A 25,110-nucleotide genomic window follows, 5' to 3' on the forward strand; every position below is an offset into this window, starting at 1 on the left:
AAGGAAAAGTTATATCTGTCTTCAGTGTTAAGTTGTAAAGTTTCTGGCTATTCAAGCATCTCTTTAGAAGTGGGGAAGTACTCAGATTTCTGGTACAAGATGCTAAGCTATCGACCTGCAGCACTTTATAAGAAAATGCTGATATAAGTGATGCCAAACTTTGGGAAAGGCAAAAACTAATTAATATGAACTAATCTGCTAATCTATCATCTTCACTAGTTATTCTAATTTGAACTGGAAATTCTTAAACATTCAAATGCAAAATTCCATTTATTCATTTATGTACTTATTTATGTGTAACTAACTCTGGTATTAATTGGTACTTGATGATAAACTGGAGCCCATGCCATGGAGTGGGGAAATGGGCTGACAATCATGGGTATAGACATAGTGATATAGACAGAATTCTGCCTCTCCAGAGAGCACAAGTATTCTGGTGTTTCTGGAAAACAAAGTTGCAACTTTTAGCTGCTGTCAAGTTTCTATAAGCCTACTCCTTCCAATAGGCCCATAGATATGGACTCTGGGATTGGATCTTCCAGGCCAGTTATGCATCATTTCTAGTTTGTATGTGCTGATGGAAACATCTTTCAATTTCTTAGCATAGGAAGACCCTCAGCAAAATCTGAGCAATCTGGTGCCACACTTCTGCCTGTCAGCCCCCAGAGGAAGGATGGCCTTTTTTCTCTCCAGGTTGTCAGATGGTTTTCTGTCTTGTGCTGGGAAAAAGGGTATCCTGGTCCTCCTCTTTTTCCTTTTTTTTTTTTTTTTTGTTGAGGGGGTGTCTTCTTTCCCCACAACATCCCCAGATGGAAATGGGGCTTGGATTTCTGGAGAATTTCACCATACTCACCCGAAAGGGACTAGGGCCCCTGAAGATGGTACTAAGAGGCAAAGGAGTGCCTGGAAACAAAATATTTGTTATAGGTATGGGTGTAAGTTAATGCTAAAATGAAGCTCTGGTAGGGTGAGGTGTGGCAGTCAGACACATGTAGGCTCAGAGCGGGACAAAGGCTAGCTCCATAAAAATAATGTAAGTCAGAGATCATTAATGATCATTAGGCACAGAATACTTTTTGAAAAGCTTTCTTATCCATTATAATCTTCGAAACACTACCATCTTGAAAGATAACTAAAATTAGGACCTGCATTTTAACAGTGTTACGATTGGAAACACTGAGGTCCAAAGAAATTTGCTGACTTTCTCAAGGAATCACCAATAGACTATGTCGTGGGTTTTCTGATACCCAGACCATTCTTTCCCCCGCCCTGTGCTGTCTGCTGTGTGGAACTTGAGACCTCCTAGTCAACCATGGGGCAACTTGGCCAGTGCCCGAGGAACCTCTGGGAAAGAGAAGTGGGGTCCCTCTGATCTGGGGGGTCTTCTGTAAGGGAGCTCACCTCTGATCAGGGCCGCTCATCCTATAGTTTTTTCTCTGTCTTCCCAACTTCTGCTGTGACTGCGGTGCTGTGTCTCTGAGGAGGAGCAAGTAGTGGTGATGTATGAGGGTAACCAGCAACTCACTCTGGCGTCCTTCAGAGCCTCTGGTGGCTTCTTGTAAAAGAGCTTATCCTTTTGGTAATTAACTAACCACACCCTTTGAGACATATATTCTAACACAGAAACCCATTGATATGGTTGAATTATGAAGTTTTTCTTGTACTGAACCTAGGGGGCCCTGGGCAACCCCAAGGAATGCAACCCCCAGGCAAGGTGCTGCCTCCACGCCGGCCTCCCCTTGGACCATCAGTGCCACCTTCCTCCTCTTCCTCCTCCTCCTCTTCTTCCTCCTTCTCGGCTCCTCACCAACCGGGAGGCCCCACCACCCACGGAGATGCACCCTCCAGCAGCAGCTCCCTGGCAGAGGCCCAGCCACCCCCGGCTGCTCCACCACAGAAGCCCCAGCCTCACCCACAGCTCAAGTAAGAGACAACTCAGCAGCTCTTTCCTCACCCCTCTTCCTGCCCCTCCTCACAGACTTTGGGCTCCAGAGCTGCTAGAAAGCACTTTCAGTCAGGCTTCCTCCTATAGATATTTTTGGGGGGTTTTGGGGGTTTTGGTTTTTGTTTGTTTGTTTTTTCATTTTGTTTTGTTTCGTTTGGTTTTTTGGGGGTTGGGTGCCTGATAGAGTTTGATTGGGGAGGAGAGAAAAGAGGGAAGTGAAAGTCTAAGGTCTAGCTAGAAGCTCAGATCCTCCCCTTTCTTCCTGGGGAGTAGCAATAAAGCAGAGTTACTACTCCCTCTCCTATTCTTATGCTAGCTTAGGGTCGTTGTTGTTTTAATCCCGTCTCCTACTCTTTTTTCCATTCCTTTCTCTGTGTATGTGTGTGTCTCTCTCTCAAAAAAAAAAAAAAAAATCCTTTTTCTTGACTCTGACTCACGGATTAGGGTGTGAAATCAGCAAGGCTGCCCAGAAGGAAGAGGGGAAGTAGGGCCCAGACAGAGGCCCTGAGGAACTCCATCCTGAGGGGTTCCCTCATTCCCATGAGTAACCCTAAAAGCTCCCATTAAACTATTCTGCTTTAGAGGAAGAACCGAGGACCCCTAGGAAACAGTATAGCTGTACTTAGGAGGGACAGCACCTGGGTGTGAATGGTGGTCAGTTCCACCCTCTCCCACAGAACCAGAGATGCCTCTCTTCAGCTTCCTCAAACAGCTCTTTGTCATCACTGTCAGCACACACAGCTGTAGCCTTGGGAAAATGCTAGAGATGCATCACTGTTTCCCAGAGTAAAATGATGAGAATCTTTAAGGAGGGAAAAAAGGAGCTGTAGAATTTTAGGGCTCAAATGAGCCACTTAGAGATTATCTAGTCATTGCATAGATGAGAAATATGGCTTAGAGAGATTTGATTAATTTTCTTTTTAAAGTCACTCTGCTAATTAGTGGCAGAGCCAGGATTGAGGCTCCGGTGGTCCAGATGACCACTTTCTCTTGGTCTTCCAGTCCTTCCTGACAGGAGGAACATTACTCACTCCTGCTCCCCAGCTCTGGCCAATAGCACATTTCATTTCTCACCTGCCCCATAACTTTCTCTCAACCCATTTTTTTTTTTTAATGTGTGTGCTGACTTTTTAATCTTTCGTACCTTCTCATTAGCCAACTCTGGCCCAAGTCTAAGGGCAGATCTTTGGGTTATCACTGCCTCTGGCCTGAAGTTGTTGAATAGAGAAAGCATCTAATGACAAGTCCTCAGCCTGTGCATGCAGCAGAGTCCCCTCTCTCAGAAACCAGCATGATGGGGCTTGTCCCCAGCCCTAATGAGAAGTGGGACATCTGTTCACAGTCACTGCAGGAGGACAGAAACTGCTCTCACACACTTCTGTAGAAGGAAGTTTATGGGGCTGCACACTGAATTTAGGGGAGGGCTGGGAATTTTAAGACACCTGAAGAAGAGCTCTGGAGCCAGGAACCAGCAGGAAAGAGACACAGTAGAAGTCAAGAAGAAGAGAAGATGGGCCACTGGAGACATCAGACCTCTGGTCCTCGTCTAGAGTGCTGGGCTTGGCCTCCGCTCAACCTTCTTGCCTCCAAAGTCCCTAAAATATCTGCAATTTGGGTTTTTTCATTAGAAACCTATCCAGTAACCTTGTATAGGCCTGATATGCACAGTTGTCCCTCAGCATCCCCAGGAAATTTGTTCTAGGGCACCCTGGGGATACCAAAATCCACTTATACTCAAGTCCCTTATCTAAAATGGTGCAATATTTGCATATAGGCTACTGCAGGGTATGCCTGTACAGCTTTGTTCACATGGATTCAGTGTAGTGCTCGGCTTATGGCAGATTCAAGTATGCTTTTTAGAACTTTCTGGGATTTTTTTCAAATATGTTTGATTCACGGTTGGTTTAATTCATGGATTTGGAGGGCCGACTATATCTTGCCCCTGAATACCCTGAACCCCACAGACCTCCTATTAAGGCTTCTCTGAGGAAGGCTGCAAAGGGTGATTATGTTCATTTTAAGGACAGGTAAATTGACCATTAGAGTTTGTGCCAAGCCAAAAGGTTCTTTTGGGATCAAAGAAAAAAGCATAATGACACTGCTGAAAAGGGCTAGAGATCATCTCACCAAACATCTGCATAATGCAAATAAGAAACCAAGACTTTGACCTAGGTCTTCTGATGCTGGCTCCACTACTTCACAGTTGATGGAAAAGACTGTGCGAGAGTCCATGGGCTCCTAGTTGCTACATTTCATACGAGGGGAAGGGTGTGAGATTCCCAGATTAGTACTTACCGAGGGCCTTTGAAATTTAGCCTATGGGCCCTTTAGTATTAAATAAAAGAAACATCCTTTGAGTCACCCCCTCTTCCTCTTACCCTTCTTCTTTCTCTTCTTTCTTTCCCCCCTTCTTCCTCTTTCCCTCACTGCCCCCTTTCCTTTTTGAGCAGCACCGAAGGTGAAGAAAATAGCACAGGGGCCTCCCAGGGTCCTGGTAGCAGGACCTATGTTGGCTTTCTCCACTATTACCCTGTTCTCCCTGGGGTGGGCATGGGTTTCTGGTTGTGTATCCTCATGTCATCGTCCTTCCCTACCTGGCTGGGAACACCACCCTCTCACGTTCTCTCTGGTTTTTATCTTCAAGCAAGTCGCAGTCCCTGACAAATGCCTTCAGCTTCTCTGAGTCCTCCTTCTTCCGGTCTTCAACCAATGAGGATGAAGCCAAAGCAGAGACCATCCGGAGCTTGAGGAAGTCCTTTGCCAGCCTCTTTTCAGATTAGCTCTCCAGACACATGAGGGCACCCGGCCCAACCGGGAAAGGCATCTGAGACATTTGCCAATAACAATCAACCACATTTGGTGGTGATGTCCCATGACCTTGACTTGTGTGGCCCCTTCCTCTGCTCCGTCATGCTAAGTGATGTTGTGCAGCTCAGAAAGGACCACATGAAGGTCTCAGGGCAGGTGCCTAACTGGCAAGGGCACCTGACATCAGAGAGGATAGAGCTGCTTTCCTGTAGTCATGAGAGCTTCCTCTGAGGTTATTGTTTGCTGTGAGTTTAGTGGCCTTATTGTGACAGTGCCATTGTGTCTTATTCTTCCTTGTGAAACCAAGATTCCCTTCATTGAGGCTCCTGGTAGCTTAACCTAGTTCAGATGCAGTGCTAAGCATGCCACTCCTTTAGTCAGTGCTGCCTATGTTGGAAGTATATACTTGTCCAAAAATACTCTTGGCTCTAAATGCTAGGAACTTACCCACACCTGGATTCCTTGGCACATCTGTTTAGCTGTTTAAAACACACCTGCCCAGCACACGAGATTCCTCAACTGCTGTCGTGGTGAAGCACCTTTAATCTACTGATACTGGAGAGAACAAGGATCTGCAGTTTTCCCCTTTTCCCTCCTCTGGAGCGCGGTTCTTGTGTGCGTGCTGCAGTGATCTTGAGCTCCAAAGCTGCACTGTAGAGAATGCATGCCACTGTAACAGCAGTATACCAAGTTTTGTGTTCATCTCCAAATAAATGTTAAGACCGTTGGTGTAATAAAAGCAGCAGCATTAACCAGCATTTGATTCAGCCATAAGGTCTCCCCTAAGCCACCCTTTTGACTGAGAGAGTGTATGTGAGTCATGTGTGTGTGATTGTGAGTGTAGAGAAAGGAAAAGTCTAGAAGGGTGAAGTTGTTTGCATCAGTATGTGTGTGAATGTGTTTATGCGTGAGTGTGATTGTAGATGTACAACTGTTTCCAAGGGGATGACACTTATGCTGGGCTTCCTGACACCTCCTCAGTGAATCAGTTTCCTCCAGAACAGCTGGACTTCCTTCAGTAACTCAGCATTTCTACAAATTTTACTGAATTTGGAGACTTTCTAACACGCATACCACTCTTGCTCCCATGGCAGCCATGTTAGACCTACTTGTCTAATCCATCAAGCTCCTCAACTAAAGCCCACATGATGGTGCCAATGAGACTGGACCAGCCTGCTCCAGTGAATGGAGTACCGCAAGCCCCAGGCATTCTGAAGAGACCTATGGTGGAGGGTGGGCTCGGGGGATTTCACTCTGTCTTCTTCATGATTCTCTGGTACTCAAGAGTATGTTCCCCCAAACCACAAATGTAGGATAAACACCACATCTTCACTGATAAAAAGAAATCGGCATACTAACATTTTATTTAAATAATTTTCTACATGTTACCCATTCTGCTAACTCTAAAATAACACTCATCCAAATGCCACTATCTTGTTAACTCTCCTCACAAGCAGTAGATGCTGAGAGTCAGAGAATGAATTTCTCTGGTGCCAGGGTCTCTTTCTAACTCAGCCCATGCTTTCAGGGTTCAAGGATCTAGAGCTGTACATTCTTCTTACACTTAAACAGCAAGAAGTAGAACTTCAATTGAATGATACCTGGGGTAGGGATGGCAACCCTCCTCCCACTACAACACATATAACTAAAGAACAAACTACTCAAAAACCGAACAAAAGGGTGGGGGTAAGAAACACCTCTGCTCAAGGGAATTGATCTTCGTGGTTCCTTCTATTTCCAACCAAGAGTATACCACTTGTAGTCACATCTATTCCCCTGATTCCAAATATGATTTAATAGAATGCATTCTTTTATTTAAAAGCATTTATTAAGCATTTAATGAGTATAAACATTGTGATGGACTCAAGGAAATATTTACTAACATTTCCATGGTGCCTACTAAGTTCCAGGAAGAATTCTAAGCACTTAACACATCAAATAATTTATTTCTTACAACAACCCTGAATTATAGGTGCTATTATTTTACAAATGAGGAAATGGTGGCACATCAAGATTCGATAACTTGCTTAAGGTCACCCAACTGGTTTGTGGTAGAACTGGGATTGGAACCCAAACAACAAAGCAGCAGAACTCATGGCCCTGACTACTTCGCTGTATAACTTTTATTAATCTAACAGAGACAAGATATAATTTTGTTCAATTGTACATAACAAAATAAGAGTTACATTAACAAAATAAGTGTTAGTGAAATAAGAGATGTGCACAAAAATTCTTCTCACCATACCCACTTCCTTCCTTCACCTTCTATGTATCCCTTGGCCCCAGGGAAAGGAGGGGTGGGGGAAAGTTGGAGTACTTGTTACTGGTGTAACATACACAGATATCTTTTTCTGATCAAATATAGTTCTGGTTCTTAAAAAATTACTCATTCTTCCACATTTGATGTCAGACCAAAAACCACAAGTGGCTTATTTAGAAAATGAGTCAGCCTGGAACTGCTAGAGTGACAAAAAGGGGAGGAATTTACCATAGGTCATGCAGCACCCTAGTCCAAAGGACACATGGATTCTATCCAAAATGTGATAATGGGGTGGGGCCAGAGGCTGGGGAGTTCCATTCAGAAACAGCTCTCTTGGTACATTATAAAGATGGCCTCAGAGACTCTAAATTTTTCACATACAACAATAAATATTTGATGACTACCATAATAACGATTGATCTAATGCTGGGATTTCCAAAGGTTGGTGATAGTCCATAATAGATCTTGAAACTTTTGGTCTATAGGTCAGTTGTGACCACTGTGCAATCATTCTGCCACTAATAGGGATTCCCTACCTATATTTTATCCCATATTAATAGAGATAGAATGCCTCATTCCTGTTCTTATGGAACTCCCCATCTCCTTGGATCAAGATGAATTAATTCTGCTCATCTTTTATTTGTTCACAACTCTTTATTATGTATTCGCTAAGATCAATAAATTCTGTGGGAAGACTATAATTGATTCTGCCTTCACAAAGTTTACAGCCCAGTAGCATATAAACAAATATAAAGAAGAAAATGGTAAGTGCCATAAGGCAAATGCAGTCAAAATGTTAGTTTGGGGGAAAAAAATAAACTTGATAGGTATTGGTGAGGATATGGGAAATAGAAATTTTACACACTGCAAGTGGGAACGGACGTTGGTACTATCACTTCAGGGAAAAATTTGGCAGTATCAAATTCACAAACCCTATGACTCAGCAATTCCATTTCTAGATATTGATTCTAGAGAATCTCTTGCACATGTAACCAAGGAGGCATGTAAAAGAATATTAGTCTCAGCACCATTTGTGAAAAATGGAAACCCACCATCTCTCATGGGGGAATTCAAACATAAATTGATTTATCTATAAATTAGAATGCTGTATAGGAGTTAAAGAAACAAAAATATTTGAGGAATTCAGATAACTTATAGAAAGAGAATGAAAAAGACGAGACATGTAAGTGTAAAATGGACAGCAAGCAGTCTGTGGTGTTGGTGTCGAGCATCTTGTAGCCGGGGTGGCCAGAGAAGGCGGTCCCCTAGAGATGAGCAACCCACAAGATAGGGAGGCATGCCACCTGGAGGAATGGGATGAGCAAAAAGAATTCAGTCACTGAATTTTTCAGCTGGAGGTTTCATTTACTTTTATCCTCTCATTTTACAGATGAGAAAACCGAGGCCCAGGCAACTTAAGGAGCTTGTCACAGCCATGAAGGAATTTAGCAATAGAAGCAAATGAGTCTGAGTCCTAGGTGTCTGATGGGCCATTCGGGGACACTGTTCTTTGCGAGGTAAATGAATGGGTTTCATTTCCAGGGGCCCTTCAGGGAGGGAGAAGCTAACTGGAGCATTTCACAGAGGCCAGGGAAGAAGTGGGAAGAGACAGTGCTGGCAGTGGAAAGAGCCTGGGCTCTGAAATCAAATAAGAGTTTAAACTCTGGCCTTGATAATTATTAGCTAATTGGCTTTTATTATAAGTCATTTAGCTTTACTGTGTCTCCATTTTTTCATCTATAAGATGAGAACAATATTCCCTTTCTGAGATTTTTTTAAAAAAGAATTACATGAGTTAATTTATCTTATGTCTGTATATAACCATAGTCGGCATGTGAGGGATGATGGTAAGAAATCTTCTCTGTCTCATAAAAAGGAACACTAGTGTTAAGCTCCAAACTCCCTGTAGCCAGAACTCCTCCAGGAGCAGCTAAAGGAGGGGTTCCTAATCCCCAAGCCTTGACGACTGGTTGCAGTTGGTGGCTTGTTAGGAACCAGGCTGCACAGCAGAAGGAAAGCAGCAGGTGAGCAAGCAAAGCTTCATTTGTATTTGTGGCGGCTCTACAGCACTAGCCTCACTACCTCAGATCTTCAGGTGTTAGATTTTCATAGGAGCACTGGTCCCTGGTGCCAAAAGGTTGAGGACTGATGAGCTAAAGGACTGGCAAGTATGCCTATCTTCCTCTCCTTGAACCAGTTGGCCCTTTAGGGCAATTTCAGCCCAACTGATGCCTTTTCCTAGGACTATGACTTTCTTAGTTTGAATTGGTTAAATTGAGTTGAGGGTAGATACCTGGAGAGGCAAATGCTACTATGTAAGCATCCTACTAGCAAAGAACACACATACACCCCAAAACCACTGCAGCTATAGAAATGACAACACAGACCACATATGACTCTAATGGGATAAGTTTTAAACACTCATACCATATGATCATTCCTACAGTAATATGGTTTCCTTCAAATAATCCTTTGGGAGACTAAACATTCATTCCAACAAGCCTGCTGCTTATGTTCAGAAAATAATTGCTCTCAGATCTGTAGCTCTCAAATTTGAATTCTGTAACTCTTGGAAGATCAGGAGTTCTTTACCGGGTAATCTAGAGATTCCCATGCAAACTGTTCTCTGTATTGTACATTTTAGCAGGTTCTACACACACACACACACACACACACACACACATTAAGAATCATTGCTTTAGGGAATGAATATTGATTTTTTTAAAAAATGCTTAGAATTCTTTTGGAGTCAACTTTGATGATTGAGCTAGAAAATATGTCAGGTTCAAAATACAATGTGACTATAAATTAATGAGATCATTTTGCGTAGCTTGTAAACTGGTTCTGAAGGAAATTGATCCCAGAAAAAGAGTCTCATATGTTTTGAATAGTTTCTCTTTGAAATAAATGTCAAGTGCCATCAAGATTATTGATTTTGAAAGAGAGAAGATATACTTCAACGGGCAAATTCTGTTGTTTGTTAAAAATAACATTATTGTCTAATTCTCAAGTCACAAACGACATTCAGAATAATATTTTCCTCAAATAATTATAACCATTATTCCTTACATATATATACTATTTCACAGTTTACGTAGTGTTTGCAATTTAAAAAGCACTGATTATTCTATCATTTTGTTAAGATTCTCACAATAACCCATGTGGCAGTCCTCATTATAGGGGACTTCCCAATGTCTGAGCTTTTGGCTCACACTTGAATGATACTCTTCCTTCTACAAATCTCCTTGGACTTCAAAGCCTGTTGATTGTAAACATATGGATAAAATAATGAAATTATTCATCCTTCTGATGTTCCCTCCTCCTGTTCAACACCCTATCACTCTGAGAACCTGCTTTCTATCTCTCTTGGATATTGCTATAGACACACACACACACACACACACACACACACACTCTCTCTCACACACACACACACACACACACACACACACATGTGCCTATCTACTGGTCTATATTTTCAAAAGTCTCTTTTTCTGTTTCATGGTCGATATTTCCCAGCCTTCCACCTTTATTAAAGAGAAGAAACACCAGAAATCTGTTTCAGGATCCCGCCCCATGTATAAATGAATGATCCCCAGGGAACTGCTGCTATGGTCATTTTCATGTGCCTTCATATCCACATACATGTCTTTTGATATGAATTTCTACTCCTCAGCCTACTCCTCCAGGCAGTTCACAGCAGACAGCCACAGCCATCCCAGTGGATCAGGTTAAGTTCAGTGACTTCCTAACAAGCTGTGGTTGTTTGAGATCCAGTTCTTGGAGAAGGGAGAATAGTTCTTTCAGAATACTAATAGCATGAAACAAGTTTGGACTCCTTGGAACCACTCTGGAGTTCAGAGGTAATGATAGAGAATTGCTAAGACTAGCCCCAAAGGAGCCCCTTAGGTAACTTAGCCACTGAACACTCAGAAGAACCTCAAACTAACCTTGAGACCTGAGCGGCTTGGCAAGTGGACTGAAATGACATTTGGGTTGCTCATTTGCCTTTGGAGTTTCACTAGGCTAATACAATATAACTCTCGAGCTCTAAAGACACTTTTGAATATTTAACACCTAAACAGTAAATTTCTCAATATATTTCAATAAAATATTAGTAGCAAGAGGTTAGTAAATTATTTCTTCTTAAAGGTTTTACCTTTATTTTGCCCCCATAGCTATTATTCTGGATCAGGGCCTTTATTCACACCTCTTATTGTGACAATTGGGCTTCCTGGCTTCAATCTCTTGCCTATGTCTGTAAGGTACACTTCTTTTAAAACCTCCGATTATTAAAATCTTTCAGTGGTCTCCAGGCATAGAGAGTGGAGCCCAAACTCCTTATCTTGGTATTCAAGGCCCCTTAGAGTTTAGCCTCAATTTACCAGGGAAGGAATATGTCTAGTGGTTAGGTATTTGGGCTTTGGGGCCAAGCAAATGTGGTTTCAGTAAAAGTTCTACCACTTGTTAGCTGTGTGACCTTGGGCAAATGATTAAACTTCTCTAAACCTCAGTTTCCTTACTAGTTACAACTGTAATAGTAATACCTCGTACAACTGTTAGATTTAAATTAGATAATGCATAGAAAGTGCTGTATTCAGGTACCTCACACATTTAAGAAAAATTCTAATATTATCATTAGTTTTCAAACTTATTTTCAAACTTATTTTCCCCTAATTAGTTGCAGCCAAGCTGAGGTAAAATTTACTGTCCTTGCTTTTGCATTCTTGCTTCTCACTTTACCACTTTACCATCTTCAGCTATCCTCAGCCCCTTAAAAATTTCTGTTCTTATTCTCATATCTATCCAGATTATGCATATCTTTCAAGGCCCAGCTGATATAATGCCTACCTATGAAGTGCTTTCTGCCCACTTTAGTAGTCCATCATGGTTGTTGCCCCTACAAACTCTTACAATACCCTTATTGCCCCTACTACTTACATAGTTTGTTTTGCAGATTCACACAATCTCATTAACATGTATGTATCCCTTTTGTCTCTTTGTTCTATTCAGCATCTTGAACTCTTTTTAATTATTTTTATAACGAATTATTTTCTTCAGCTTTTTTTTTTTTACCGAAGTCCATGTTGTAGGCTATTCTGAACCCCACATTTTCCCAACCTTTTATTATGAAAATTTAAAAATAAACAAAGTCGAAGTAACTGAATGGTGAACATCCTTATACTCACTACCTATATTCTACAAATAACATTGTATTATTCTTGCTTTATCCCATATCTATCCATCCCACTATGCGTCCAACCATCCATCATGTTTTTAATGCACTTCGCAGTAAGTTGCAGGCATCAGTACACTCCACTAATTATGAAACAAATTAGTTCCATCTGGTAAGGACTTTGAGGATGATCTAGTTTATCCCCTGATTTTATAGATGCAAAAAATTAAATCCCTAAGATATCAAGCAATTAGTCTAACATCAGTCAATCAATTAACAAACATATACTGATCACATACTATATGCCTGGTATTCTGCTAATTCCTGAGAATATAGTAATGAACAGAACAGATCAAGGGTCTGCCATCATAAAGCTTACAGTTTAAAGGGGAAGATAGATATTGAACAGATCATTGCAAATAGTTAAACAGTAAAGTACTTGGGGATCCAATTAAGAGGTAGTTTAGTAAAAGGATTCTGAGAGGAGGCTTTACTTATTGTTGCTGATCTCCAAAGGCTTTCATATATAATAATACTCTCTTTTTTCTACATGAATAAATGACTATATTATGAAATTATTATTGTTATAAAAATAAGAGATTCTTCCAGAAGAGGTCAAATGCTGCAAGGCAGCGTTAAAGGGGAAACCTCTGTGGGAAGAAAGATTCTAAGGAACATGGGGATGTAGTTAAAGCTATATGAGTGATAAATGAATGTTCATGTTATCAGTAATTGGTGCTTTGGAGTTGTTTCTGCAGCGAAGCTGTAGAAAAGGCTTTCTCTGGATTTTTGCCTAGAATGGGTGATATTCCTCAGAAAGATAGTTTTGAACTAGCTATTGCAATGTTGCAGGAAGATGGTTCAGAAATTAAAGGAGATTAATTCAGGTGAATGAGGGTAGTATGGAAAGAAGAAACGGTGTTTCTTTGACTTTAAAATCTTTACATTAGTTTGTTACATTCTTCTTGGGCTTCCTAAATGATCCTTTTGAAATGTTGGAGTTTGATTTCTCTCAGAAAAGCCATGGCCTATGAAATGACTGATAATATTATTGAAAAATGAAGTTGCTTCCAATATTTGATAAAATTCTTTCAGACACCTTACTTAAAAATAAACTTTTCAAGCAACTGTCTAGTGACATAGAAATAAGCAGATATTTTTTATTTTTATCTGAAAATATGATTATAGATCCTCTTACAATAAAATTTTATGAAGTACAACCTCTGAAGAAGCTCTTCCTATGGAACAGAAGGAGAACAGTGCTTTTTTACAATATCGGCAGGACCTCGTGTACCACCTTCAATGTAACAGGAAGAGAAATGAGAGAATTCTAAAAAGTTCTGGATCTCTAGCTTCTTATTAACTAGGTCACCACTTTGGACCCTGTTCAAAAACAGATATTACCTTTGTTTAACTCCTCTAATTTTGTATCTTTGTAACGTTCTGGCTGCTCCCAGCCAGACTTGCTTCCCCCATCCATTCTGAAAAAGTAGGCCAGATAAAGCCTAAAGTGTCACTTGCATCAAAGCACACCCCTGACTCATATACCCAGAATAGCTCATAAAAGCCATACTATAGTTGATCATCAAGGCCCTCAGCAAACAAAACACAATATATGGTTTTAGCTTCCTACTACACAAATCTTCTACTCTGGGCTAATGATCTATTCACTGTTCCCCAATTATAACTTGTGCTTATTACTTCTGTTCATGAAATTAAAGATGTGCTCTCTCTTTCTCTTCTGCTTGTCCAAATACTCCTCACCCTTTAAGCCCCGACTCACATTTCACCCAAGAAGCTCTCTCTGAATGCAGTTACAAGGGATTGGGGTTCTATTAATTATATGGGATGACACAGGTTTTTTGGAACCCAATGTTGCCTGACTTAATGAAGTCAAAGGATGATCATTTATTATTCTAACTTCTTAGGCGCTAAATAGCTTGAGCAGAAAGTAAAAAGATAAGCATCACATTAGACTTAATCTCTTAGGCTAGATTCTGCAGTAGGCAATTTAGTTAGAATTTAGAGACAAATACAAACACCAAAATCACCTTTTTAAAGAAATGGCTCCCGCTCAAGTAATCTTTTCAGAACCTGAAGACTTATTAAAGATTATTGGTTCTTAGGATATCTAGAGCATAAGTCTTAAAAGTCAGGAAGTTCTGTACATTCTCTAGAAAATCTATAAACCACAAATATTTTTAGTCCAGTAGCTTTTAAACTTTATATTTTTTATAATAGAACACTCTTTTGTTCCCCAAAAAATGTTTTACATGGAACATTAATGTATAAAACAGATTAAAGTAAATTTATTCTAATTAAAGGAGGACAGCATGCCAGGCACACCACTGAGTTGACACCTCTATTGTCACTTTACCCCAAGGTGATCTCTGCATCCCTTCCTTGGAATGCCCAAGTCTAAAAAAACTATTTATCGTTGGTCTAGTCCAACTCTGCTGTCCAGTCTACAACACCTCTGATGATTGTTCACAGACTGTCTTTAAATATAATATTTTAGACTTCCTGTTTAGCTCGATTTGAGCTAAGGTGATATTATAACCATTATCAAAATGAAGATGTTGAAGATGCTCAAATCAAAATCCACCTGGAATTCACAAGTCAGTAAGTTTCAACAGATAGTAACATAGGCCATGTGTGCCAGAGTACTCAGAGATGGACCAAGGGAAGGACTCAGTGTCAACCTCTGGGTCAGAGCTGACTGCCTCCAGCTCAGTGAAGGCAGATAGGAGGAGTTCAACGGAGTGTCCCTTAGAATTTAGGATTGGACTATTTGGCAATACCTTTTTATTTCTTACAATTGCTTTAAGCCTCAGGGCTGCTGCTGGCTGTTTGAAATATCATTTTAATTAAAACACTCTAAGTGACAGGATCAGTCTAATGAAAGGTTACAAAGACTAAGTAAGGGTAGAGAATATTAAAAATGTGTTTCAGATTACCATTTGTCACTAATGACCATCCCAGGCCTCTCTCTTCTATAATGAAATCCAAGACTTCAATAGATGAGATCTTCCAGGATCACAAAATGCATTTATTTTTTCTTGCATAGAAAAGGGAGCTTCTTACAAATGAATGAGCCTTTAGATGACATTGTGGGAGGAGGGATTCCTCATGCCAGATCCAAACTGAGGAACTGAGGGAAAGTACTATGTGACAGATAATCATGTATAAACAAGAATGGGAAGCCTAACTTTCTACTGGTGGCTGTCCAGAGTTTGTTGGTGTAACCACAGGCAGGGCTAAGCCAGAGTTCCCATCCCACCCCTGAGTTAAGTGTTCTTGCCTTCCAAGAAAACGTCAAAGGGCCCAGTGTTATGAGATAGGAGGGTAGGAAGGAAGACACAACTCAGTAGGAAAGGAAATGATTCATTTGAAAATATACTGTATTTAATTACAATATCTGAGTGAATATAGGAGTCTACACTCCTCTGTGAGTAAGGGTATGGCTGCTGGAAGCCAACTTGGGAAAAAACAAAGCAACCAAAGTTATATTTTGGTAGATGTGTACCAGTGCAAGTGGGAGCATGTACATCAGAGAGCACAAAAATGAACAGTGTTTTTGAGAAAACACCTGGCAAACCCTCAGAACATAGAATTCAGGCAATCAAATAAAGAACCATGAAACAAACGCATCAACATAAAACCTACCAAACCACCACTTTGCTTCTTCTGAATTATACTGACAGTGGTAACATTCTTCCAAATGCAGCGTGTTTATTATTTAATGGGTAACAACAAGGTGCTGGCATAGGTGGTTGCATGTTGTCAGTGTTTGAATAAGAGTCATTCGGGCTCCTCGCTGCACAATTCTCCTTGCTGGAGATGAACAGTGTGTGTCATTTCTACCCCCGACAGAACACAGTGTGAAGTTCCTTTAGTGGGATGCAGTGACACTGGGCGGTGGCCCTGAAAGCAGGGGGCTCTGGTTGGTAATGGCCAGAAGTGTATTCAGTCTTCCCCACTTTATTCTAAACTTACCTTCTTGAAGAAGTTTTCTACTTGGCTGCAGTCAGCCTGGATATGAGACTTGAAATGAAGACATTTGCTTTCTCTTTGAGAGCTATAAAACCTTTCTGAGGAGAGAAACGTACATGTGAAAAAGAATAAAGTCTAATTTACCAAAAAAAAAAAATCTAATTTATATGTACATTTAAAATAATTGAATCTTAGAATTGGAAGGAATTTCAGAGGGCATCTAGCCAAATTCACCTGTCACAAACCTGACATAGAGCTATGCCTGGGGCTTGTATAGTACAAACAGGTAAACAGCAAAACTTCATGCTTTTGAATCCTATTATTTCAAGTTTTACCATATTTCAGAAGCAGTGCAGGGGGTAAATAGAAAAAGGCCCATGTTACTTATGATATTTAAAATATATAATCAAGGAGCACCAGGATCAAAAGTGAAATGTAAAAATATATGGCAGAATTTCTAGAAAATTCTTATATTGAAAACAGACATATCAGAATCTTAGTGATATAGCACAAAGAAATTTGCTCAAAGAAAATTGATAATATTAAATACCTATGTTAATAAATATTAAAATAAATGAATTAAATATACAAATTAAAAGTAATACAATAACAAATAGAAAAAAACAGAAGAAATTGATAAAGGTAAAAGCAGAACTTAATGAGTTTTAAAAACTGACACTAGTATATTAAAAAGCTGATTCATTGAAAAAATTAACAAAAATAAATAATCTAACAGCCAATCTGATTTTTAAAAAGGGAGAGAAAGCCCAAAGACTCAAAGTAAGAAATGATAAGAGTAAAGTAACCATCAAAAGAAAGGTAATTTTAAAAACCACAACTCTATGCAAATACATTTTAAAACCTACATAAAAGAGATAACTTGGTAGAACTTTTGGGGCTCAAACTTTTGGTGCTCCCAAAACTTACCAAAGACCCAAAGGAACTTTCATTTATGTGGATTATATTTATTATATTTACCACATTGGTTATTAAATTTGAGAATTAAAAAATATGTGTTAATTTTTAAATAATAAACCACTACATGTTCATGTAAATAACAATTTTATGAAAATAATTATATTTTCTTTAAAAATTTGCTGGAAAGAGTGGTTTGTTTACATTTTGCAGATCTCTTTAATAACTGGCTGTACAGAAGACAAGTGGATTCTGCATTCAATTTGTTGTGCTATCTCACATACATTGTAGCCTTTGGATAACTCCGCTGTATATTTGTGAGAGAATGAGAGTGAAAATTGAGACAATGTTCTAGGAAAATATAGTTTACCAAAACAGGTGTAATTTGCCAACAAAACAACTACAGACCAAAGCATTTCACTTTTAAATATTGATGGAAAAATCTTAAATAGAATATTTGGAAATAGAACCCAACAGCAAATTAAGAAAATATTATGATCAAGTGGGACTCATTGCAGAATGCAAGAATGCTTCAATATTAGGAATTATAACTCATAACTAGTAAGTCAAATAAGGAGGTCATTATATTAATCCTCTTCTTTCATTTGTTTTTGTATCCATGAGAAGTTCAATATTTTCAATCTCTCCAAAGACTCCAAAATATTCTTTAATTTGTTCTTCGAAGTGTCTGGGCTCAATCCATCCACTAAAACCTTTCTGGGAGATTCCTTTCTTTTTAAAGATTTGTCCATTTTGGGGTCTATAAATTTGCCATCCAGTTTGTATTCCTTCAGTTTCAAAACCTTATCAACACCAGCAGCATCTTTGAAAAGCACAAATCCATATGCTCTTGATCTTCTGATGAATGGGTCTGTTTTAATTGTACAGTCTATAGCTTTGGCAAATCACGACAGATATTCAGCCAAATCTCCTCTGCTTGTATCCCAGCTCAAGCCTCCAATCAACATTTACCATTATCCTGTTGATTCTTGTTCGCATTGATCCTGGATACCTCTGCGAATTCCTCCATTTCTGTACTCCCTCAAGTCCTCTTTGGTGGCAGAGTTGTTGGCTGGGGGTTGCTGGTGTGCAGTCCCAGTCACAGAAGCAGAAGCAGCAGAGCGTTATATCCCTACATATTTTTTTTTCCTAAGAGTTTCTATAGTTTTCAGTCCTTTTAATTTTCTCATTTGATCCTCACAAAGTTCCGTTATACACATTATAAATTAAACCTAAAGTAAACAAAAGCTGATATATATTGCATTCCTTCAAAATACTGTGCTAAGTGACTTAATTTAAATCATCTTATTTACTCTTTACAGCAGCCCTCCAGAAATTATTCCTACCCTATAGATAATAAATTGAGGTTCAAAGATCTTTTTACTTGCCAAAGGACATCTAGCTAATACGTGAATTAAAACTGGAATTTGACGCAGTAAAAAGTATAGTGGTTGAGAGTTTAGGCTCCAGCATCAATAGATTTGGGTTCAGTTTCTGAGTTTGTCAATCATAAGCTGTGTATATTTGGGCAAAGTTGCTATCCTTTCCAATCCTCAGTTTCTTCATCTGTAAATGGGTAATAATAATAATAGTACCTACAGATTGATTGACTATGCACATTCAGTAAGATAAGGCATACAAAGAACTTTGCACACTGCCAGGCACCCGTAAACCTTCATAGATGTTAGGTATTATTATTGTTATTAGGTTTGACTCCAAAATCCACACTTATTCCATCATGTATCTCCATAAAAGAATTTGATAAAGATGTATACATTGCTCATTGGTTCTTCATTATTTATTAATTATACCTCTGAAGGCCTAAATTATAAAACTTTCTATTCAACAAGAAGCTCATAATTATACTTTGCATATTGTTACAACTTTACAATTAATAGAATCTGAGCTAACATAATGCTCTGTTGTACATGGTTGTATGTAGGCTTTAGAGTGAACGTCCTTCCCCCATCCATGCCCCTACCAGCTGAATCCACATTATTCTTGTAAGCCTCTGGAAGGCTAGAACTAAGTCTTGTTTCTTTATCATACTATGAAATTGTAAAAGGATAAGATCACATTTTTTATAAAATAATTATTTATATGCCTGTCTATCTTAAAGGTATATGGAGGCAAGGCCATGTCTAATTTAACTTTGTATTCCCAAAGCATTTAGTAAAAAGTCATATTGCATTAAATAAATATAACTGTTAACTGAATATAACACAACATGCTTCAAAAACCTTTAAAAATAAACTTTATAGAGGTATAAATTACACACAATAAAATCAACTCATTTTTAGAGGGTATATAATTCGAAAAAGTTTTGACAAATGTATGTACCCATGTAACCACCCTCCCCATCAGGATATAGCACATTTCTATCACCCCAAAAATTTCCCTTGTGCCTTTTGCACTCAATTTCTATACTTCACCACCCACCCACCCCTGGGCAACCACTAATCTGATTTCTGTCACTAAAGATTAGTTTCACCTATTCTAGAATTTCATTTAAATGGAATCACACAGCAGGTACTCTTTTTGTGTCTGACTTCTTTTGCTCAGCATAATATTTTTGAGAATCATCTATGTACGTATATACCAGTAGTTCATTCTTTCTATTGTTGAATGGTAGTCCATTATATGCCACAATTGGTTTGTCCATTCATTTGTTGATGGACATTTGAGTTTATAGTTTTTGGCTATAAGTGAAAGTGCCATAAACATCTGTCGACAAGTCTTTATGTGGACATATATTTTTATTTTTCTTGAGGAGTGTCTAGGAATGAAATTTCTGTGTCAGATGGTAAGAATAAATTACCTTCATAGAAGACTGCCAAATAGTTTTCCATAGTCATTGAACTATATTGACATTCCCACTAGCAATGGATAGCAGTTCTGGGTGTTCTTATTCTTGTCAAAACTTGATAGTGTGTCATTTTAATTTTAGCCATTCTAGAGGATGTATAGTGGTATCTCACTGTGGTTTTAAGTTGCATTTCCCTAAAGACTAATGATGGTAAGCATCTTTTCATGTGCTTCTTGGTCATTTGTATATCCTCTTTTGTGAAGTATCCAAACTTTTTATCCATTTAAAAATAATTTGTTTATTTGTCTTCTTAATATGTAAAAGTTTGTTATATTTTCTGAATATAAGTTTCTTGTCAGATATATGTATTATGAGTATTTTCTTCCAGTCTTTGTCTTGTCTTCTCATTTTCTTAGTGGTATTCTTCTAAGAGCAGATTATAATTTCAATGAAATCAAATTTGTCTTTATTTTTCTCTTATGGTTCTTTTTGTATCTTATATGAGAAATCTTTTTTTATCTTTATGTTGTAAAGATTTTTCTCCTAAGTTTTTTTTCTAGACTTTACAATTTTCGATTTTACATATAGATCTATGATTCATTTTGAACTAGCTTTGTGAGATGAAAGTTGAGGCTCATTTTTTCCATGGAGATATCTAGTTGTTCTAGCATCATTTGTTGAAAAGAATATCCGCATTGAATTACCTTGGGATTTTTTGTTGAAAATAAATTCTCAGTCTGTCTGGCTGTCTATCTTTCTCTCTCTCTCTCATTGTGTGTCTGCGTGTGTCTGTGTGTATGAAGTCTTTTGTTTCATTGATATATAGGTCAGTCCATATGCCAATACCACATTGTCTTGATTATTATAGCTTTATACTAAGTCTTAAAGTCAGGTAATATAATTTTCAAAATTTGTTTTGGCTAATCAGAGTATTTTATGTTTCCATGAAATTTTCAGATTCAACTTCTCAATTTCTTTTCTTTAAAAAGACTATTGGGAATTTCATTTAGATTATGTTGAATTTATAGATCAATTTGAGAAGAATTGATTCTTTTAATTCATGAATATGGTTTCTCTTATTTATCTAAGTCATGTTAGTAGTTTTCAGTGTATAGGTCTTGCACATATTTTGTCGAATTTTTCCCTAAGTAATTTATGTTTTGGGATATTATTATAAATGTACTTTAAAGTGTTACTTTCCAGTTATTCCTTTCTAGTATATACTAGCATATTTAGTATTCATTCCTTTCTAGTAATATACAAAGATTTTTGTATATTGATCTTCTAACCTGTGACTCTGCTGATTTCACTTAATAGTGAAGTTTTACTTTCTCCACACCCTTGCTAGCACTTATTATTAACTGTCTTTTTGATTATAGCCACCCTAGCAGGTGTGAAGTGGTATCTCATTTTGGTTTTTATTTGTATTTCCATTATGGTTAATGATCCTAAGCATTTTCATGTCCTTATTGATCATTTGTATATCTTCTTTTAAGAAATATTTATTTAAATATTTTGCCTATTTTTTAATTCGGTTATTTGTCTTTTTGTTGAATTTTAAGAGTCCTTTATTTTAGATTCTATCCTTTTATTTTTAGCAGTTCTATGCCTTTATATGTAAAATTCACTTTTTGTGAACAGCATACAGCTGAGAATTTTTTAAAAATCCAGGCTGAAAATCTCTGTATGTTAATCGAAGTGTTTAGCTCATTTACTTTTAATGTATAGATACAGTTGAGTTTAGATATGTTGTCTCACTACCTTTTATTTGTCACCTCTGTTCTTTGTTCCTTTTTTGCTTATTTCCTGCCTTCTTTGGATTAATTCAATATTTTTTAGAATATCATTTCTATATTTGATTACCTTCATAGATGACTGAAAAATAGTTTTCCAAAGTGGTTGCATTACTTTTTGCACTTGCTCCGAGTTTACAATATGTATCTTTATATCTTTTTTTTTAGCTTTATATACAGCTCAGTAATATTTTACCTTATCATATACAGTGTAAGAATCTTAAAACAAGATACATCTGGTCATAGAAAACGGCAGAGTTCTATTGACCTCAGAAATAACACAACAGAAACTTCAGTGATCACACACAACAGTGAATGAAGACTTTGCAAAAATGGTGTACTGGAATAGCCAGTATACAAATGAACAATTGCATCCCTCAATAGAAATCCCTGAGAAGGGGAGAAACTGATTTTCAGAGTTACCACATTATAATATTCTAAATGTCCAGGGCAGGTGATGAGTTATTGTTTAATTGTCACGGCATTTCTATTTGAAATGCTGAAAAAATTTTGGAAATAGTGGTGACGGTTGCACAACATTGTGAATGTAATTAATTCTACTGAATTTTACACTTAAAAATGGTGAAAAAGGTACTTTTTGTTATATATATTTTACCACAAAAAAATGCAAAACAGGCATTTCGTTTCTTCCTCCACTTTTGTATTATTGTATACTTTAAAAGTTCTATACATGTTATAAATACTCAATACAATATTCTTGTTTTTGCTCCAAATAGTAGATTACCTTTTAAAGAAACAAAAAAAGAAAAAATATTTTATATTTACCCTTATGATTATATCTGAGACTCATCATTCCTTCGTGCAGATCTAAATTTCCCTCTGAAATCATTGTCCTTCATCCTGAATTACTTTCTTTAGCATTTCTTGAAGTACTGATCTGCTGCTGAAAAATTCTCCCAGTATTTGTCTGATAATGTCTTTATTTCACCTTTATTTTTTAGAAATATTTTCTGAGTTTTTTTTTTTTTTTCCTTTCATCATTTAAATACCGTCTGGTTTGCATGTTTTCTGAAAAGAAATCAGAAGTTGTTCTTACCTTGTTTCCTCTATATCATAACATGTTCTTTTTTTCTGGCTGATTTTAAGATATTCTCTTTGAAACTTGTTTTCAACAATTTGATTATGATGTGCCTTGATATAATTTTCTTTGTACTGATTCTGCTTAGTATTCATTGAGCTTCTTGGATTTGTGGGTCTATAGGTTTCTTTTTCTTTTTTTTTTAATTGGGGAGAGAAATTTGCCTTATTTTTTCATTTTTTTATTTATTCATTTTCTCTATCTCTCCTCCTTTTTGGACTTTAATTACATTGATATTAGACCACATAATATTATCACACGATTCACAAAATTTCTATTTTCTCTCAATCTTTTTCTTAGTCTACATAGTTTCTGTAGCTACTGCTTCAAGTTCCCTGATTTTCTTTTTCATTTCCTAAAGCACCGTTAATCTCATCCAGTGAATTTTTTATTCCAGATATTGTATTTTTCAGCTCTAGAATGTCCATTTGGTTCTTTTACATATCTTTAATTTTATTTCACATTGTGTTTGTATTTTTATTCAAACACTTAAATACATTTACAATAGTTTTTAAAGTTCTTGTCTGATAATTTCACCATCTCTGTCATTTAGGACTGTCTTTATTGACTAATTTTTATTATGACTATCAATCACATTTCATGCTCTTCACAAATCTAACAATTTTTAATTAGACACCAGACATTATGATGTTTTATGTTGATCAAATTTTGTTCTCTCAAAGAGAATTGTGATCTTTTAGACGTTAAAATACTTAAGAGATCAGTTTGGTCCTTTTAAGGCTTAGTTTTTAAGTTCTGTTATGTAGTTGTAGAATCACCTTAATCTATGGTTAGATTAGCCCTACTTCTAAGGCATGGTGTTTCTGGGATCTCTACTGAATTTCCCAGGTGTTTAAAGAGATTTATACTTGAATGTCTCCTAGCATTATGTGAGCTCTATGAATTGTGTAGCTTATAGTTCCCTCATAGTTACGTTTTCCCCAGTAATTGTTATAGTTGTTATTAGTGATGCCTTCTGTAGTCTCATACAAACTTCTGAAACTTTTTCTCTATGCAGTCCCCTCCTCACTATTATTTTACCCCATAAACTCCAGTCTTCTCACACCACCAAAACTCTAATCTCTGTCTCCTCATTTAGCAAGACCCATGTGTACTGCTTGAGTTCTCCATTCCTATACCATAGTCCAGAAAGTGCCTTGGCAGTAAGCTGGGGTGATCTGAGGACTTACCTCTTTTGTTTCTCTTCTCTTAGGGATCCTGTGCTCTCTATTGTCTAATGTTTTAAAACAGTTGTTTGATAAATTTTGTTCAATTTTCTAGTAGTTTTCAGTGGGAAGGAAAGTCTGGCACTGGTTGTTCCGTCATGGCTGGAAACAGAACTATAATCTGCTTTTTATTTAGTCTCATGGAACAATGATAGTTTCTAGCTGTGTCTCCACTCAAGTTAAAGTAGGATTGAATGAATGAATGCACGAAATATAGTAAAGTAAATTGCCAGTGGTGTAATTAGATTTCCTACAGCTTGGAGAAGATTTAACTTCTCACTTTAAACAGGAATACCTTAAGACATATTGCTAATTTAATTTAAGGTCCATTCTTCCTTCTAGGCCATGCATATCCTAGAAATTGTCCCTTCACAGTGGGCCTTTAATTGGTCATTAACACCAACAGAATGCTACTTCAATTAGCTGTCTTCCGTGATTCCCTTCAGCATAAAGTTGGGGACACTAAGTATATTCCAAATGTGCTTTATAAGGGGCAAATAATAAGCTCCAGCTTGCTCCAGTGATGTTGGAATTAAGTCATTCAACCATGATTTCAAGGTCAGGTATTTTTTATGAATTCATTGAGAAAATAAAGTCTTTCTTTGTAAGATGTAAAAGATTCTGCTTTTGCTATTAAAGCCAATTTCCTTACTCAATTTGTGTTGAATGTTTGGACTTTGTTAGCTGTGGGGATATGATTAATAGCTTGAGCCTTACATATTTTCATGTATACTTTCTGATAAATGACCTATGCTTCAAGGCTTGTAACAAGCTAGATATTTTATCTGGGTGTAATATTAATAATTAGGATAAATGTGAAACAATCTCTCAGGTATAGAAACTTATGATTTGAATAGCTTATGTTATACCTGGTGAGCACTACATGAGATGTTAAGCAATTTAATGTAAAAAGGTAAGTAAAGAAGATCATTATTTTCCCCAATTAATGTTTATTCAAGTGCTCACAGCACTACTGGTGCTACACTGAAGATAGAATACGAGCAAAACTGTTACTTGTGGAGGGTGGTGGTGGTAGGGTTTTAGCAGAGAGGTTGCATGGTACAGAGTAATTTGTCATGCTTTTTACAC

General features: G+C 37.6%; 1 protein-coding gene across 1 annotated transcript in view; it reads left to right on the forward strand.

The window, feature by feature from the left end:
- The window catches only part of SYN2 (synapsin II), a 156,359-nt gene extending 147,970 nt beyond the window's left edge, over positions 1–8,389 (forward strand). The window contains exons 12-13 of the mRNA XM_016125408.2: positions 1,674–1,923; positions 4,590–8,389. Of these exons, the coding sequence (XP_015980894.1) occupies positions 1,674–1,923; positions 4,590–4,725 (386 nt within the window). The 3' untranslated portion in view covers positions 4,726–8,389. The remainder of the gene's footprint in view (positions 1–1,673; positions 1,924–4,589) is intronic.
- The last annotated feature ends 16,721 nt before the right edge of the window (positions 8,390–25,110 follow it).

This window comes from Rousettus aegyptiacus, unplaced genomic scaffold (assembly GCF_014176215.1).
Source record: "Rousettus aegyptiacus isolate mRouAeg1 unplaced genomic scaffold, mRouAeg1.p scaffold_m13_p_4, whole genome shotgun sequence".
Classification (NCBI taxonomy): Eukaryota; Metazoa; Chordata; class Mammalia; order Chiroptera; family Pteropodidae; genus Rousettus; species Rousettus aegyptiacus.